General features: G+C 42.3%; 1 protein-coding gene across 1 annotated transcript in view; it reads right to left on the bottom strand.

Annotated features, from left to right (window-relative positions):
* Positions 1 to 14,458, bottom strand: part of MAMDC2 (MAM domain containing 2) — a 125,099-nt gene extending 110,641 nt beyond the window's left edge. Inside the window, exons 1-2 of the mRNA XM_039838399.1 lie at positions 14,178 to 14,458; positions 13,715 to 13,828 (exon numbers count right to left, since the gene is read on the bottom strand). Coding sequence (XP_039694333.1) covers positions 13,715 to 13,828; positions 14,178 to 14,211 — 148 coding nt within the window. The 5' untranslated portion in view covers positions 14,212 to 14,458. The remainder of the gene's footprint in view (positions 1 to 13,714; positions 13,829 to 14,177) is intronic.
* Positions 14,459 to 18,685: the final 4,227 nt, after the last annotated feature.

Below are 18,685 nucleotides of genomic sequence, written 5' to 3'. Positions count from 1 at the left end.
ATATATCTTTTATTTGTTGCAGGAATTGCTTTCTACATTTGTCGAAAGAAGGAAATACTATCCTACTTCTGGGTAATATATCTCCGTTCCCCCCATGGAACTCTCACTCATCAGCAGGCAAAAGGAGAGTTGGCCTCACCATAACAGCAAGACCAAAGCATAACTAAACAATTTACCTTCTGTATTCGATGCTTCTGCCTAGATACATCCTTGGGAGAAAACACATCATTTACATGGATCATCTCTATGATGCTCAGGTTCATCTGGTATTTCTTTTTATTTTACAAATCCTGACAATGTGTTGACCTTCATACATTTTGAAGACTGCATCACCACACACAGTGCCCAAGATTTATTCATCTATTCTCCAAATATTTACTGAGTGTCTTTCAGGTGGCAGACGCTGTGCTAGAATCCCTGGCCTCAAGGCAGTTTGGGAGATGTTCATGATAAATGATGGCAAAGGTGAACAGCTCCTGGCAAAGGCCAAAAAGTAGAGGCTGGTTTGGGAGAAAAGGTCATCAAAATAGTCAACAGATGAGAGGTTGAAATCCTACTCACTCCTAGAGGAAACCCAATGGCAAGACAGTGCCTTTGGACAGGCACTGGCTTTGGAGCAGATAGGCCTGGATCCAATCCCTGCTTTGGCAGTGTGACCTGAAGCAGGCTGAATCACCTCGTTGGGTCTCAGTTACTGCATCTTTAAAAATGGAGATAGCCACACAGCTCATAAGAGGTTATAATGAAGTTTAAAGAGAATATATCCGCAATGCAGTAACTAATGGCCATTATTATGATATCATGACTGAGAACCTGATTGATAAGTAATTTTCCATACTATATTATTATAGATCCAAAGAAGTCACTGGTCATTTAAGAGTTGAATATTGATCCTCCCAGCATAGTGTCTGTCAGGCCCCTGCATTTTAGTAGACAGATACAAAATCACTGATCAAGTTTCTAAGGCTATGCTTTCACTGCTAACTACTTGTGATTTTATTTTTATTTAGTCAAAACTCAAGACTGAGAAGCATGCCTTTCTTTAGCTAAGCTAGAAAGTAAATTTTATCCATGGGTCAGTTATTACTCAAAATAACAGACTGTGGAGCCCAGAGACTGGTGACAGTGACTGACCACTGCTCTCTCCAACCCACAAGAAACTAGTTATAACCTTTGCAGCCTCTCTAAGCCTGGGAAGTAGCAGTTTTGCTGCATAGATGACTATGTAATGTAGAGTTCCCAGGCTACAACTATGATTATTGTTAGTGACTAAAGCTCCAAATTCAAATGAGACAGACCTTTCTGGTTATCATGTACATGCGAGTGGCCTGAGGTGAAGTGACAAATACCAGGTTTATTTATGCATTTTGCGTTTGTGCGTCTAACACACCTGTCAAAAAAGACATTATGCTTCTTCCTGATCAGACTCCTTGTTTTCCCACCTCTGGCCTTGGTTCCTGCTGCTCCTGACATTTGACATGACCTAAGAGCCACATCCTCTTGGTCACATCCCAACCCATATTTCAAAGACCACCAAGAGGCCTCCTCTTACTCATTCAGCCCCATCATTGCCAGCTGTCATTAACCTCTGAACTTCTAAGGCCTTTTACATTTTCCTTGCCACAGTACTGGTCTCACTGATAGTTGAAATAGTTACTGTTGACATATCTCCTTTCTTCTACTAGAAGCTCCTTGAAGACAAATACCTTTATTTATCACTTCTATGACCTTCCTTTCCTAGCACAGGTAGAAACTGTTAAATGAATAAAATTAAACTAAAGGTATTCACTCTGAATAATAAGCTACAGATTGTTTTCATTCCACGGTGTCTTAAAATACATGTTTACACATCATGGAATAGACTTTGGAAAAGTTAAGACAAACTCTCTAAACCACATTGTCTTTGCTCATAAAGAGTACCTTCCTCAGTGGGTCACTGGAAGAATTAAATGAGAGATCATGTTCATATCCCATGAGTAAAAAGACATCACTCACTTTGGAATGAAAGGACAGAGAAAGACTGAGCTCACCAACTGCCTTTATTCCAAGGGTGAAGGACTTTCTTTGTCCTCCAGCATGTATAGTGTCTCCTGCTTATATCCTTACTAATTTGAGTCCCTGATGTCTTTTTGAATAACCTAAGCAGGCGAATATCACTTTTTTTTAATTTTTGCATGAGGATACTTGACTCATTTTCAAAACAAGACCATCAAGATTATTAAGGAACTGGAATTTGTCCAGAGACTACACGGTAGCCATGGGGATGCTTTGAATATGAGATTTTCATAGAATTTCCCAAAGTATTCTCATTTAGAACTTGGAACCAGGCAAGAATTCTGTTGTTCCAGGGCCCTGTGCCATTTCTAAAGGAAAATACTGATTTAAAATTTCCTCAAATTAGAATTTATTTGGTGGTAGGGCTTCCATGCATGGAAGAATCTAGAAAAAAAAATAATGTCCTTACATGATTCTCTTAGACATTTACTTCAGAACTTAAGTAGGAAAATTTTTCACCTCAAAGTGGAGTGAAAAAATGAGTATTACAATTGCTACCTCCTTCACAGAACAGAGACTGGAGCCAGAAAACGTGTTACAAAACACAGCCCTGCCACCTAAGATCCCTGTGACCTGCAAGTCACACTTTGCACTACCTCTGCTTGCCTCACTCTCTTTAACCCCAAAATAAGGATGAAAAGAGGACTCAACTCATTAAGCTGTTGTGAGGATTGAAAGAGTCAATAACGTCAAACACACAGAAGAATATATAGATAAAAGAAATCACTCCATAAGAGTTAGCTATTATTATAATTACTATGATTATTTCTATCACAAAGATCTTTTAAGATCCCATGTTAAGGTAGAATAGAAAAAGAAAGGAAAAATAGCAGAGTGGTTATTTTCTTAGTCTTTGGAGACAAACATAGGTTAAAATCCAGGCTCCATCAAGTACTTGCTCCATGACTTTGGGAATGTTAAAAAATCTCTAAACCCCCGTTTCTTCATCTGCAATGAGTATCTTCTTTACTGGGTCATTGTAAGAATTAAATGAAATTATACATGCAAGGCATCTAGCACAGTGTTTGGCATATAATAATTGTTCAACAAATCTTACATAAAATAATTATTATCCTTTTTTCTACTAGGTCTTCTGGCCCAGTGCCAACATTATCACCCAGTACTCAGTAAATGCTTGCAAATGCCACTTTGACCTTGGAGTTCCTTTTAGTAACTCTGAAATGAGATCTAAGGATAAACATTAAAAATGTTCATTGATATGTCCATTCTAGTAATATAATAAAATATGCCAGGCATCATCCTCGGCTCCCAGCTGAGGGACCTTGGTGGCATGTCATTCTGTAATGCACCTGATGGCTGGTGATGGAAACTAAAGGTAATTGAAACTCTGAAACCCCAGTTCACTATTAAGCCTTTTTCCTTTGTCAACTATTTCCAAGGAAAAGTTCTTAAATTATTTGAGTCTCAAATGCAGTGTCTTTTGTGCATGACCACAATTCACTGCACATTTGGATAGAATGATGGTGAATGTTATCTATTTTTCCAAGGCCCATTAAATTTTCTAAGAATTCTTAGACTGCTAGGCTAATATTATGCTCAGCAGGAGATCATTCATAAACGTCTCCAAACTTATTTTATGACAGGAATATAGTCATAAAATTATGAATGACTTCCTGATAACTAAAATGAGAAGTGAATGGAGTTAATTAGAAATATAAACCATTTTGCACCCTTTTCATCTTTCAGCAATTTTTGTTGTGATTAGCTGAGTCGTGGAGAGGCAAGAGGCTTGAGAGATATTTTGAGGGACACAGCAACTTTCTCAGCGACTGAGCTGTCCATTTTCAGCTGTTACAGAAATAGGCTGCCCTTGTCTTCTCTTGAAAGTTGCTAAATAGCATACTTGATAGACTAGAGGGGCTTTTGGATCAAACTTGAATATGACATTATTGATAATTATTGATATGTTCTTTAATTGGGGGGGTGGTCTAAATACATGGAATTTATGCTCTACAGTTAACAGAATTTCTCTTTAAAGCATATGTGTATGGAAAGCAAATAAGTCTTAGTTCACAAGACCAAGATTAAAAATGTATCATGCCTCATGCCAACACTCGGCATCTTTAGATGTATTATCTCTGACATCACTTTTCTTTTATTATACAATATTTAGTATAGAATCATGTGTAGGTAGTTTGTTGAGTATTTATGTTGACAGCAAAGATGAAAATCTCCAGGGCTAATATAAACCTAGAATATATATTAATTTTTTTGGTTATTCCTAAGTATCAAATATGAGTTCAAAAGGGTCTGCTCTTCAGTGTTGATTCTTTTAAAAACAACAAAAAGAAACCAATGTTCAAATTACATTTTCCTCATCAGAATTTGTGAAAAAGGGAAAAGGTTTTCAGAAACAATGATGTGATATCAGAGGCTTATTCTGGATCTTCAAAATTTGTAATGGAAAACTAAAGGGTTTCCATAAAGCTTATATTTTTAAATTGGCTAATGCAGGGTCAAACAGACTTTAGAAAGAAAATTCTCCAATAGTCTGTTAAGCATTTTTAATAAAGTCAAAAAACAGAAGAAATCTGTAGAAGCTTAAAAAATAAAACATCTTAAGTTACAGTTTCAGACTAGATGGTCTTAGTCATAAAATATTGGTAAGCAAAGAAGGCAGCTTCTGAGTGAAGTTAAAACATATTAAAGTCATCTGAATTATAAGCAAAGGCCCCCAAAAAAACTTCAGCTCTCCTTGGCAGTGAAGCAAAAGTTTTTCAAATAAGGAATGGAAATTTCTCTTAGTATCAAGCTAAGTTATATATCTCTTTGCTGTATAGCAACACTGCCATTCTGTTAGGAGTAATAGAATGAATAAGTACCAAAATGTTGGTCTAGCAAGGCAACCAGCTTGCAAAAACACATTTGTCTGTGTACTCTTTTCATTCTTTCACAGTAGGAATGGATGAATTTAAAGTTTAGGAGTATTCCTTAAGACTGCCCAAGCATTTTAGGTCAAGCTATAAATTCTCCCTGAAGTTCTCTGCCAAAATTATGCCGAAGACTGAGAAGAGAATCCTTCAAATTGTTCCAGGAGTAAACTTTCAACTTTATGGAAAAAAAGAAAGTAAAAATACATTCCCCTATCTCTGCTTGAGGCCTGTTTGATTCCAAAGGCTCAGCACCTCATGGTAAGCACACTAATTATGGCTGAGGCCTAGAACTCACGGAAGGAGTTGGAATGTTGGGACATCAGATATTTTGCAGAGCTTTCTCACCAACTCTAGAGGAGCATAAATTTTGCAGGTCTGTCTTCCTTGGTGTTGACCTCTGGAAATACAAAGGCATAATAACACTCAGTCACGGGTGGGAGTCTAGCGCTAAGTGAAGCTCAAGTCTTTGGAGCTTAAGTCCATATCATGACTCTCTATGTTGCCTTGGGCATGTTATCTTCATCTCTTAGTGTCTCATCTGTAAAATGCTGAGAATAACCACTCCTAAAATTATTGCAAAGGTTAGAGTTAATGACAATAAATGTACTTGGCAGGTACCACAAATTGCCACCTATGGATCACAGACCCTGGCTGCCGCCAAGGGCGTGGACCACGACCATATATGTTCTCTATGTACTCCAACTGCTAATATAGTACCTGATGGATAGTAAGTACTCAAATGGCTGTTGATAGAATGAATATTCTTAGAAGTATTTTCTGTAAAATATATGATTCATTCAGGATGCTATGAAGTGATGGCATAGTACCACTTGTTTTATCATTTGTTCTTAGCCTCAGAATGCCCGAAAACATAAATAACTTTCTCACAAAATATAAAAAGCAAGTATTCTGGCAGATCTCCCTGAATCACAGACCTAATTCTTTGATTTTTTTCCATTTGTCACATCAGTGTTCAAGAGATTCTACTAGGAGCAGACAAATATCTCCACCTGCTTTTACCCATCAAGGTGAGTACTACTGATGTCTCACACTTTAGTTCTTTAGAAACAACAGCTCTCAAAAACTAATTCAAAGTCTGATAAGCTTTTGCCAAAAAACCTTTTCATACCAAGCAGTGTCACTGTCGAGATTGTACTGTGATTATTTGTGATGGCAGAGGATCAAGGGACTTAAGCAGCCCTGATGGCTAAATAATCTAAGGGCTATTTGTCCACTGGTATGTCAGGGATGAAAAAGACCACATATTGGTGAGGCAAGTTGAAATACTACTTCATCATTATATTTGGAAATTACAACATAAGCCTCCAAAATCTTTGAAGTCCTATGGTAGAATGGATTATTAAACACAACCTTTTTCACTGCAGGGAAAAATGCCAAAGCTTTCTTTTTTATTTTTTGGTCTATCTATCACCACATATGTTTTAGAGATTGATTAAATTCAGAGTGTTTATTGATACCACATACTGTTTGTCAGTTGTGGGGAGGTTGTGATTCCTGTTTTCAAAGGTGCAACAACACTCTAGTGAGGTGAAGGAGTGAGGACTCCAAAAAAGAGATGCTAATTAGAGTCACAAGGTGGAATATGACAAAAAGATTTACAAGGTGGAAAGTGACAAGAAGATTTACAGGATGGAAAGTGAAGAGAGATACAAGAAGAAAAATAAGTAAGAGAAGAAAATGGAGAGGAGGAAGAGGTTCCCTTACCTGGGAAACTCAGGGAATGTTTCAAGAAAGAGCTGGACCTTAAAGCATGGATAGTACTTAAATAGGCCAAGATGGGGAAAGGGAATAAAAAATCGGAATAATACAGGGGTTGAGAACAGTGCAACTTGAGCAAGGAAGCAAGAAAGTAAAGGGCATGTTGAGTGAACCACACATTAGGAATTAATGGGAGGGCAGAGGAGAAATATAATTTGGGGCAAATCATGAAGGGTCTTCAGTGTCAAGGTAGGCAGTTTGCACTTCATCTGGTGGGCAACTGATAATTATCAAGAGATTCTTCACAAGGGAGAATTTCTTCTTTCTTACCTCAGGGGGTAGGGGAGTGGGGGAGTTGGCCATCATTCAAAGGCACTGTCCTCAACTCTGACCACATATTGGAAAAACCTAGGGAGTCTGTTCTTTGTACTATTTGTTTTTTTGTGAATAATGCCAAGTCTAGCCCCACTTCTGACCAAATAAACCAGAATCTCTTGGGGTAGGGCCTGGAGATGGCTATTTTTAAAGAAAAATTTTTGGTGTTTTTAACATCTACTCAGGGTGAAGAAGCCCTGGCCTAATGCATAGGTGTAAAAATTCATAAATTCTTAGTTTTTCATCAGGAATGCTTTGCTGACATTAGGTGTGACATTATGCTTTGCTTAATTAGGTATGGCCTAATGCATATGACAGAAATTTCTGCTATACCGTGAAAATTTCTTGCACTTAAATAACTTTCTCATTTATCATTAGTAATACGTTTTTCTGTGTTAAGCACTACCCTCTTCCTGAAGGTATTTCATATATATACATATAAAATTAAATACTCCAAGAACCTAGAATCTGAATGCACGAATACGTGTATATGACTGAGTTGATTAAGACCAGCATAAGAAAAACTGAAAGAGAGTGGTGGAATAATTGGCAGAGAAGAAAATCATGGTTGACCAGCCAAGATGCCCAAGACATGTTAAACTACCCACTGACTCTATTTATTGAGATATCCATCACCTCTATTAACATAAATGGGTTTCACTCAAATTCTTAAAAACCAAATACTGTTTAGTAAGTGAGCTAGGATGACTGCTGAAGTGACCTACCAAAGAGGTGCTGCTGTTTTAAGAACCAGGATTTTTTTTATGAGTACTATACCCCAAGATGCAAGTAACAAAACATGGTAACTACAGGCTAAGAGATTGAAGATGGCAATGAAGGCAGAAAGTCCTATGACAAGAAATTACTTTCTCCTTCTGACACATTGTGATCATGGGTGACTTCTGCAAATATGAGAAGGGAAACATCCTAAAAATCCCCAGGCACCTTGTTGAAGATCATACCAGGAGCTAGGAGGCAGCTTATCATTGAGCAACTCGAATTGAGTAGAAAGAAACCCAGATTGGGTGTTGGCCTTGACAAGAAAAAGTGTGGCCAGGCAGAGCCTATGTCCAGAGAAGTCAGTCAAGGCTAGAGGGGCAGGCAGATATTATCAGTCCAGGTGGGTTAAATTCCAAGTGGAGGGGTCAGTCCCTAGACTAAGCGACAGGGAGGTCAAGGGTGAGGGATGTGCCCAAGAGCTTAGTAGATGAGAGATGAGTTTGGTGTCTCATAGAAGGCACCAGCACCATCAATCATGGAGCCTGATTGATGCTGAGGCACCAGCTCCTTGGGACGGATACATCAGGAAGAGCAGGCTAGGGTGGGAGAGTGATGGGATAGGACGCAAAGCATTCCTAACCTGAACCAAGAATTTATAGAGAAAAAGTCTAAGTCACTGGGAGAGGCTATAAGCCAAATGTAAACTTGGTCTTATTACTTTACCTCTTTACCTCATTCGGCCATACAAAAGTTAGATGGCTCAAGGGGCAAATGATAAGACAAAGGAAGTTCTTCTTCTGGTTGGAATGAGGAAGAGCAAATGACAAAACTATAATCAAAAGAAAATTAGACTTGCTTTAGCTCCCCAGAAGCTGTGTTGGAAAGTTGTTTGAATTAAAAGAAATAATGACTGATAAAATACAAATCTAGTAATAGCAAGAGTAAAAATAACAGGTTACATGTAGAAAGTGCTCACCGCATTACACGTATTAATGCATTCAATTTTCACAACGATCTTCTAAGATAGGTACTTTTATTATCTCCATTTTATGGCTAAGGAAAATGAAATAGAGAGGATAAATAACTTGCCCAAAGCCATACAGGCAGCACCTGAATTCTAATCCAACCCGTCCAGCTCTAGTGTTTGTATTAACCACTAGGCTTGTTTCTCATGATAATGAATTACCTTTGAAGGTACAGAATGAACCAGGAGCACAAATGAAAAGGCATAAGGACTTTTTAATCATCCGATACTTCATTTATCCATTCAGCAAATTCATTCATTCAACAAATCTTTATTGAGCATCAACTATGTGCTAGGCCTTTTTCTATGCACTGAAGATTACAGGCAGGTGGGATCCCTACACATCTGAAAGAATAAATAAATGTATTGTATGGCCTAAAGCCACACAGTATGGGTTTGGTAGGCCCAAAGCACTGTACCTTTGGAGCCCATGTTCTTCCACATGTATGACTATAATTATATCTCTGATGAAGAGTTTCCAAAACATTATCATTAACACACCAAAGCTCCAGGATCCAGTGGAGACTGGGATGAGGCAGCAATGCTGGAGGGAAGAACTAGTGAAAGACAAGCAAACGAGAGGTTGCTACTGTCTGGGTTCGTGACAGTGACATAGACTGTCTGGGCCCAGTGTGCACCTCAGGAAAATGAGGACATTGCATTGACTACCTCTAAGGCTCAGCTTTAGGATCTAGGATCCCAGGCAGAACCAATGCCACGCTCAGGAACAGTACATGACAGCCATGCTCAGCCTGATAGCAGCAGTAGCCAGGGCGGCCCAGGGAATGCCACGCGATACTGCAGAATAATTTATCAGTTCTTGGCATCGACCATCTTCCTGAGAGACATCCAGGAAACACCCAGACTCATGCTGCTCTCCAGCCTCTACAAAATGTGTGTGTTTGTGTGTGTGTGGGGGTGGGGGGGAGCGGGGGGTTTCTGCTTGGAGGGCACCAGGAGACCAACAAGCAGAGGCAATGCAGGTTTAGGCAGGCCCAGAGGGCGAGAATTGCCTTATGAACTCCTGATGTTAGGGTAGGATGCTGAGTCGGCAAACCCAGGGTCAGAAAAAGAGCTGTATTCCGTAGGAAGGGAGGACTGCTCCTCTTCTCCCAGGAAGGCCCCTGGGATCCTTGCCAGACTTTTGGTTCTAGCTGGGCCTCATGAAATATCAGGCAGGATTTATCACTATTTATAAAAACTGGCACATGACTGAGTACAGAACTGAAACTCAGATGCCAAGTGACCGGAAGTGTTCTTAAGAGAGAAAGGAGGGATTTGGGTGAAGAAAGGGATGCACACATGTACTTAGAACGTGATTTCAGCACACTCTACCGTAGCCCCACCCCTACTCGTTGGTTATGCCAAACCTCTAGCCAGGTCCTGCCCCGAATACCAGCACTTGCTGTCAGGTACAAACACCATCTGAGCTCTTCCTGCATTAGGCGATATCTCAAACCCTGACTCCCACTGTTGTAGAAAAAAAGGCCTTCCTTACAAAAAGTGCTTTGAATTTCCTTTACTACCTCCCCTTAACCTGACACATTTCAGTATCTACCTTCCCCTCCTGTGTGGCTTAGCGTTTCAAACTTCCTATTAAGGAGCAGTACCTGGATTTGAATTTTATCCCCTCTCTTCCTCAGATATTCCGATAGAGTTAGGTTAAAGATGTTAAGCCAAACTGTCCAAAAATTAGAGTGAATCCAAAATCCACCTAATGACTAATTTGAACTGTGACTGTTCGTACACAAGGCCAACTTTCTGATCTGCAAGAATCCTCAGCCGAAAGGCTTCGGCCCCCATAGTTGGCACTGGGGAAATGGAACCGACAGTAGCAATTTCAAGCATTGTTCAAAGGGGTTCCAGTATGCTCTGAACTGTGAATAAAGAGATGTTTATAGGATAAAATAGATCTCTTCTTTCCTGGATTTAATTCAAAACTAAAATGTAGAAGTTAGTTCAAATTTGAGTGACATAATCTCACTCACCTTGACAAGTTAAGAAAAACTTTTAAATTCTACAAAAATGACAGAGAAAAATAAAACAAACAAAAAGGGCAACCATTGGCAATACTAGGAAGCGGAGGAGGCTGGACTGCAAGGCCTGATTACCTGCACTGGTGTCATGCCCTGCCCCTGGGATGCCCCGCACTGTGGTAGAAAACCTAAGCCAACACACTGTCCTGTCCAAATTCACCATTCTGTGCCCAGTGGAGATCAAGTATATTATAAAATGAACATGAACTAGAGATATTGGAATCGTAATCAGAGATGCTTAGAGACCTAATACTTGAAATAAACCAAAGGGGTGGACCTCAAATACAATTCAGACAGCTGGGGAGATATTTTAAGAACATTACCCCCAGATTTGAATCTCCTGTTATGAAATTCTAATTGGCAGATTCGTTTCCCTACTTAACAGGGCTTTTGCATAGTCCTCTCTGCCGTAAATTAACCTACTGACTGAGGACATATAGAAAGTGCCAGTTGTGTGTGTTTCAAATACTGTGGACAAAAGTCTCTGAAACCTACAAATTTCTGTGGTAGATACAATGCACTAGTTTCAAAGGGGTTTTGTAGCAAGATGAAGGAAATTTGCAGAGAAGCTTGCAAATAGCTTGCCAAATTTCAGCTTGGGACAATTTTATTAGTTTTAATTTACCAACCTAGAAATGGGTTTATAACAGAAATTCTTAGTGATAGCCTCTCTGCAGGGAACCACAGCAGCTGGCACACAACTAACTCACTGTCCCTCTGGAGTGGACTGTTATGTCCAAGTTCTGGTCTTTGAAAAACTTGATTTGTAACGACTGAAGCCTAACCTGCCTGGAGTGCTCAGACGAGAATAAATTAACTTCGCCTGGCCAAACCAGCAGTCCCAGTACTGAGCCAGAAAGTAGTGGCTGTTAGAAGTTAGAAAGAAAGCAAAAAAGAAAGCAACAGTGCTTTCATTATACTATTAAACCATAATCACCTTTTCCTATAAGCATCTTCCTGTTTTCCCTAAAGGGGCACTGTTTAACTGCCACTGGTACAGAGGTGCCAACTCAGCAGAGAGCACTTCCTGTGGGTCTGGGAGGCGGTTGAGTTCAGCAGGCTGTGACAGGCCCACTGACCTAGGCAACTGGCAGGCTGTGAGGGAGCCACCGTCCTAACAGAGGGCTGGGACTGAGGATCCTGGATAAGGAGCGATGTTGATTTCCTTTTCTCGGGGCCAGGACTAGGCTGAGACAAGAGAGGTGTCTAGGACACAAGATTTAAGATTTTCACTCTGAGGGTCATGCAAGTGGCTCTTTTACCCTAGTGCCAGGCGTGCTCAGGGTTACCAGCAGAGGTGTGTGCATGTGTGTACACACATTATAAAGGTCAGCAGTTCTCAAAGTGTGGTCCCCAGACCAGGAGTAGCAGCAGTACCTAGGAATTTCTTAGAATTGCAAATTCTCAAGTCCCGCCCAGGCCCACTGAATCAGAATCTCAAAGGGAAGGGCCCAGCAATCTGTGTCTTAAAACATCGACGGGGTAATTCTGATGTAGCTAAAGTCTGCAAAGCACTGTGCTAGAGAATAATGCTTTCCAAAGTCACATGGCCTGTGTCAGGCCACCTCTCAAAATGCTTCACATACAACAAGAATAGGGAAAGTGGTGGGGTGGTGAGATGAAAGAAATTTTCTAAGGCCATTAGCCAGGTAGGAATCCCTCAGCTAATAAAGCAGAAATTGCTTTTTCCCAACTAAGCCTAAGTAAACTGTAGTAGACAAGACTTGGCAATTGTTGGCAATAAATGAATATTACGACTGAGCTAGTTCCCTCCTGTTTCTTCCTCTAACTAGACAGCTCAGAGCTGGCTATTTAAAGATACCATGTGATGTGGGCCGGCCATTTGAATATTCTAAGATTGAGATTCCCTCATGTGAAAAATGGGGTTAACATCACCTACCTGTGAAGGGCTGAAAAGCTAATGTATGCAAAGCCCCAAACAGAAGCCTGGGGCAGAGTAAACTGTGATGACTGTTTCTACATCCTAACCAAAGGTACTGGCCTCCACTCTTCTCCAGGGATGATTGAAGACCTTAAGACAACTGACAGAGGAAGGAGGTTAGCTAGTCTCTTTAATGCTGCAGCGTTTTTTAAACGAGGCTCTTTCCCAATCCAAATGACATCAGTCTGCTAAAGCGGATGACACAAGTGAGGGAGAAAGGAAAGGAGAAGGGACACCCAGTGCCTGCTGTTGGGCACTAAAGAACCACTTATTTTTACTAAATAAGTGAAGCGTAAGAAGATATATCTGAAGACCCCACATTTAACTTTGTCACTAGACCCCAAATGATACGTAGTGGTGAGGCCACAACCAACACCAGTCAGCTGAGTGACCTCAGACACAAGGTAACGGACTTGGTTTCCTCTTTTGTCAAGTGCCAGATTATAAATACAACATGAGGATGAGGATGAGATCATGCAAAAAACACTGTCAGGCACAACATAAATGTGAGGTCTTAGCATTGAGGTCCCATCACAGAATTACGGAACCATTCGCGCAGGGTGGGAAGAGAACTAGCCCCATCCAACTTTCCCAGCTCACAAAGGTGTCCATTGAGAACCAGAGAGGATAATGACCTACTAAGGGCACACAGATGGTGGGTAACAATCATGAGCTGTGCCTCCTTTCTCCCTTCCATTAGAGAGTCTTGGGGGGAGGGGCAAAACCTCGGAGCTTCAATCCACAAGCCAGGTAAACAAAGGATGCCCACGCCCACCCTCATCTCTTCCTTGCGCCGTCCATGGAACACAGTTGAGGTTTGGAAGGAGGATCCATGACGCACACTTTCCCTCCCGAGGGATTTTAACTCCAAGATAACGTTACCCCTGTGAAAGAACCAACCAGCAGGACGAAAGTTCACCTCAGGCCCCAGTGTACTGAGGCCCCTTACCTTCCTCATTTAAAATCCACGGCAGGAACGCAAACACCGAGTCAAAGCCACAGGTGTTCTCTTCAAAGGCACAGGACCCAGCGGGCAGGTCCAGGGCACCGGCAAGCTGCAGGGCTGCGGGCACAAAGTGAGTTTCAGTTCCGGCTCAGGCCCGGGAGCGTCTGCACCAACACGGGGCGCCCCTAGGAAACTACCTGGTGAAAGTGGGGAGAAGGCGTGCAGAAGGGGTAGGAACGGGATGCACTACCGTCCCCTCCTCTCTTCTCCCTACTCGCATCCATTGCACGAACTGGCGCGCACCCCCCTCGCCACCCCAGACTTGGCTTGGGGTGCGAGATTAGCGGCTGCGAAGAAGGATTCGGAGGCACCCTCGGATGGCCCAGCCCAGGACTGCGAGCCCGGCCACTGGGGCTGCAGGAGAGGGAGAGGGTCATGAGAGCGTCCCCCGGAGGTTCCCCCTTACCTTGCACTGCCAGGAGGACGCCCCTTAACAGCATGGTGGCGCTTCAGGGCGGAGGACCAGAAAAAGGTGCAAGCCGCCAGACCGCTGGGACTAGCAGCTCCCAGTGGAAGGGAGCGTGGGAGGAGGGGGCGCCGGGGACCCAGGGAGGGAGAAGTCGAGAGGCAAAGCGTGCACTCGGAGCTGCCCAACTTTGCAAAGCTCCTGGAGTTTAGAGGAAACCTCAAGCTTCAGAATGGAGAGAGCGGCTCGCTCTGCTGCAGCCACGGATGTGACCGCGTCTCCTACTGAGGCCGGCCCGCGCCGCACAGCTGGTCCTGGGAGAGGATGGGGCTGGGCGGGGAGGAGACAACTGCACACTTTTGAAAAGCCAGCCAGGACTGTCTGGGAGAGGAGAGGTCGGGATGCAGTGCCTCGGCTCAGGGTTTTAAAGCTTGGGACCAGACCCCTTGCAGACACTTGGTGGGGGCAGGCCTTTCAGGAGCCACTCCGCGGGGTTGGGACAGAAGGCCTCCGCCCCGCCCATCTGTGGTGGGAACCAGCTTATTTCTGGGGACAGCCTCCCCGCATCTGGCATGCCGGTCCTGCAGGACTGGCCCTAATTTTAACTTCTCCCCAGAATGGAAGAGAGTGGAATTCTCCTAGGAAAACCTACAGGAAATTTTGGAAACTGGCGGGGGTTTCAGCATTTATGGCCCAGTTATGCTAACCTTGGAATACCACCCCCTCCCCTTTTTTAGCAGTGGAATGTCTGGCATGCCTGGTGCTCAGCATTCCCTCGGTCCCGGTAAAACGAGGGCATTCCTCTCCAGAGAGCCATGATAAATTAACAGAAGGTTTCTAAATTGGGATGTGGGGCAAGGGGGATGATGATACGGGGGAGGTACCCATGTGCTACAGATCTGCTTGAGCACTAAGTAGGTCTTTGAAAATGTTCTCTTCGGTAATGAAAGTTGTAGGTTGTCGTTTTGTGTTTTTTTTTCCTCAATCTTCATTACAATTTTGTGCAGGCAATTTTATGCCTAGGATTGTGGTTCTCGAACTTGAGGGTGCATCAGAACCCCCTGGAGGACCCCACCATCAGAGTTTCTAATCCAGTAGATCTGGGGTGGGGCCTGAGAATCTGCACATTCCGAACAGGTTTCCAGAGGCTGATACTGATGCTGCTAGTCTGCAACCACACTTTGAGGACCACTGGCCTAACCGATCCCAGTCAACCATCAAAGCCCTCACCTCACATGCCATCACCTGGTTTACAGATTCTTACTTAACGGGTCCCAACATGAACACCTCGTATTCCTTCTCAAACCTGCCTCTCCTCTACATCTTCCTCTTCTCAGTTCAAAGAACCTTTCTCCTCCAGTTGTTCAGGACAAAAAACTTAGAGTTATCCTTGACTATTCCCTTCCTCTCACGACATGACCAAATTCTGTCAGTTCAGGATTCAGAATATAGCAGGTGCTGCCCATGCTCCGTGCCCACCGTGACTGCTCTGATCTAAACAGCCATTGTTGTCAGCTGGGATATAACAGCAGACTCCTAATGACGGTCTCCCCACTTCTGCCTTGCCCACCTCCAGTCCATCCTTAACACAGTGGTCAGGGGATCCTTTTAATGCCGAAACTGGGCCATGTCACTTCTTGACTCAAGACTGCTAACAACTTCCAAATCATTTAGCAAACTCCAAACTCTTCACAATGACCTACTAGGTCCTGCAAGACCTGTCCCCACGCCCCCATATCTCTGACCTCATCCATTCTGTTTACTCCGCTCCACCACATGGACCTCTTAGCTGGTCCTCAAACAGTCCAGCTGTGATCTCTGAACTTTGCACTGCCTGTTCCCTCTGCTTAAAATGCTTTTCCCAGAAGAGCCATATGACTCACACCCGCACTACCATCAGGTCTTTACTCAGCTGTCACCTTCAGTATTAGAAAACAGCCTTTTCTCTAATAAGAAAAAAGCCCCTGGGGTCCTTTTAAAATAAATTTGGACTCATTTTCCTGAGTTTTCTGTAAGCAATGACTCAAATGATCTACAATTTGTTTAATGTGCATGCATTTATTTGCTTTGCCTCAGGTATTAGCTAATAATAATAAATAACATTTGTTGTGTTTATTATTATAAATTGTTTATAGAGAGAATCTCCTAACTTTCACAAGGGCTCTATGGGGCAGATATCATAATTACTTTCCTTTAATAGATGGGGAAACTGAGGTGCAGAGTTCAGTGATAACAAGTAATAAGAGATAAGACTCAAACCCAGATCTGCTTTTCTCAACCAGTATAGTAGCCTCTCTCCCTTGTCTTATATTTTGATTTCTTGCTCACAGATAGTTCTGAATATCTGATGAATTTCATCAGATTTCCTTAATTAAAAATATTTAGACATATGAATCCAGTTGAAACCTCAAAACATTATTTTCAATGAAACGAGCTTTCAGCAACTGTCAAACTGGTGCTCCTTTTTTTCTAGGTGCCTACAGAGTATTTCAAAGTTTTAGGAATTCCTTAGATTCATTTGCATGTCCCAAATCTTAGGAAAATGAAGAACTTCAAAGCCGTAAAGAAATCTCCAAAATATTTTAAATATTATTTAAAACTTCAAGGCAACATCATTTATTGCCACCTGTGATAAATAGAATCGTCACACATAAATACAAACTTAGCCAGAGTAAAATTTCTATTTCACGTATAATTGCATGATCTCAAAAACAGATGATCTTTTGATATTGGCACCAGTTGTGGTCTCTGGAAAACAGACTGTGATTTGGAGTTTATCATGCAGGGTGTTTACTAGGGAGTGCCCTTGGAGGGAAGCAGGGTTGAGCTGAGGGAGAAGTGACCCAAGCCCTGCAAAGCCTCTTCTCGCCCTAAGGGAACTCCAGAGTTAAAGTGGACCATCAGACTTGTCCCATATTAGGCTGAAATCGCCATATTCTTTGTACCACTGCCTCCCTTGATCCCTGGAAGAGGCCTACATTAGGATGGATGGTCTCTAACAAGGTGGCTTTCTGCACTGAGGCTGATCCAAAGGGGACGACAGCTAAAGGCTGCTTGATGACAACACTTCCATCAGCTGGAATGTCAAGTTTTCCTTGAAGGAAGATCTGGACAGCACATCGATGTCTATGACATACAGTTTGCAGAAAAGGGAAAGGGTATTGCACATAAAGAAGGCCAAAGAGGGAATCCAGAAAATCTACAAATTATGTGTGTCAACCTATTTCCTTTTGTCACTAATCATGGAACCACATGGTCATGCACAGCCTTATCACTTGGAAAAACAGCATCAGGCCCCAAGGTGGAAACTTCCTGGTACTTTTTTCTTCATGATCTAGCTTAATTAAATATGTTCAAATAATGCATGTGTAGTTCTGATTTATAGAAAGCACTCAAAAAACGTTAGTCTTGTGGTGGGTTGAATGGTAGCCCCTCAAAGATATGTCTACAACCTAGAACGTGTAGAGTTTACCTTATTTGGGAAAAGGGGCTACGCAGATGTGATTAAATTAGGGATCTCGAGATGAGATCATCTTGGATTACAGGGTGGACCCTAAATCAATGGCAAGTGTCCTTATAAAAGACAGAAGAGAAGTAACAGACACATGGAAAGATAGAGACAGAGACTGGAGTGATGCAGCCCCAAGCCAAGGAATGCCTGGAAGGAACCGCCTGACACTGCAAGAGCCGAGAACAGATTCCCTCCTAGAGCTCCAAAGGAGTATAGCCCTGCCGACATCTTGACTTGGGACTTCTGGCCTCCAGAACTGTGAGAGAATAACTAACTTTCTGTTGTTTCAAGCCACTTGGTTTGTGGCAATTTGTCCTGGCAGTCATGGGAAGCTAATATAGAGAGTGTTATGCATCAGGCAGACACATGCCAGGCACTTTACATGGATTATCTCATTCAATGTATGCATCTTCCCCATGAGGGGGGTACCATTGTTATCTCTATTTTACAGGCGCAGAAACAGGCCTAGGAGAGTCAGTTCACTTGTTCAAAGTCACACATCTTGCCAGTGTGTAGCCAGAATTTGATTGCATATATTACACTAACCCTAAAACAAAAGTCTCTTTCTTTACAAAAACAGCCTATACCACATGCAAGCAAAGTAACCTGCTGTCTCTGTTGGCACCCACACAAGGCTTGCCTCACACAGAGCCCGGGCCATTCTTGTGCTCTTCACCCCTCTCTTCTGCATCCTGCTCTCCTTAGGAGCCCTTAATCAGGGCTCCTAAGTGAGATCTTGAAGAAGAAAGTACCAGGGGTCCTACTTTTTGATGCATGACTTTTGGTCTGGAGTTCTCCAAATTCTTGCTTTTACGTTTCTAGGTACAAGAAAGGAGGTTGAAACACTGATGCCCCATGTGGGAGCCTACATGATTCTGTTCTCTTTCTTCTCTCATAGCCAGGTGAGACATTGGAACAAGCTTATCTGTAGGAGGAAATAAAGAAATCCAGTGTTTATGATGTTATTCACATGTAGTGCCATTTAACGGTAAGTTCA

This window comes from Pteropus medius, unplaced genomic scaffold (genome assembly GCF_902729225.1).
Source record: "Pteropus medius unplaced genomic scaffold, Ma_sr-lr_union100, whole genome shotgun sequence".
In the NCBI taxonomy this organism is placed as follows: Eukaryota; Metazoa; Chordata; class Mammalia; order Chiroptera; family Pteropodidae; genus Pteropus; species Pteropus medius.
Note: the sequence above shows the minus strand (reverse complement) of the source record. Positions and strands in the feature narration are given on the sequence as shown.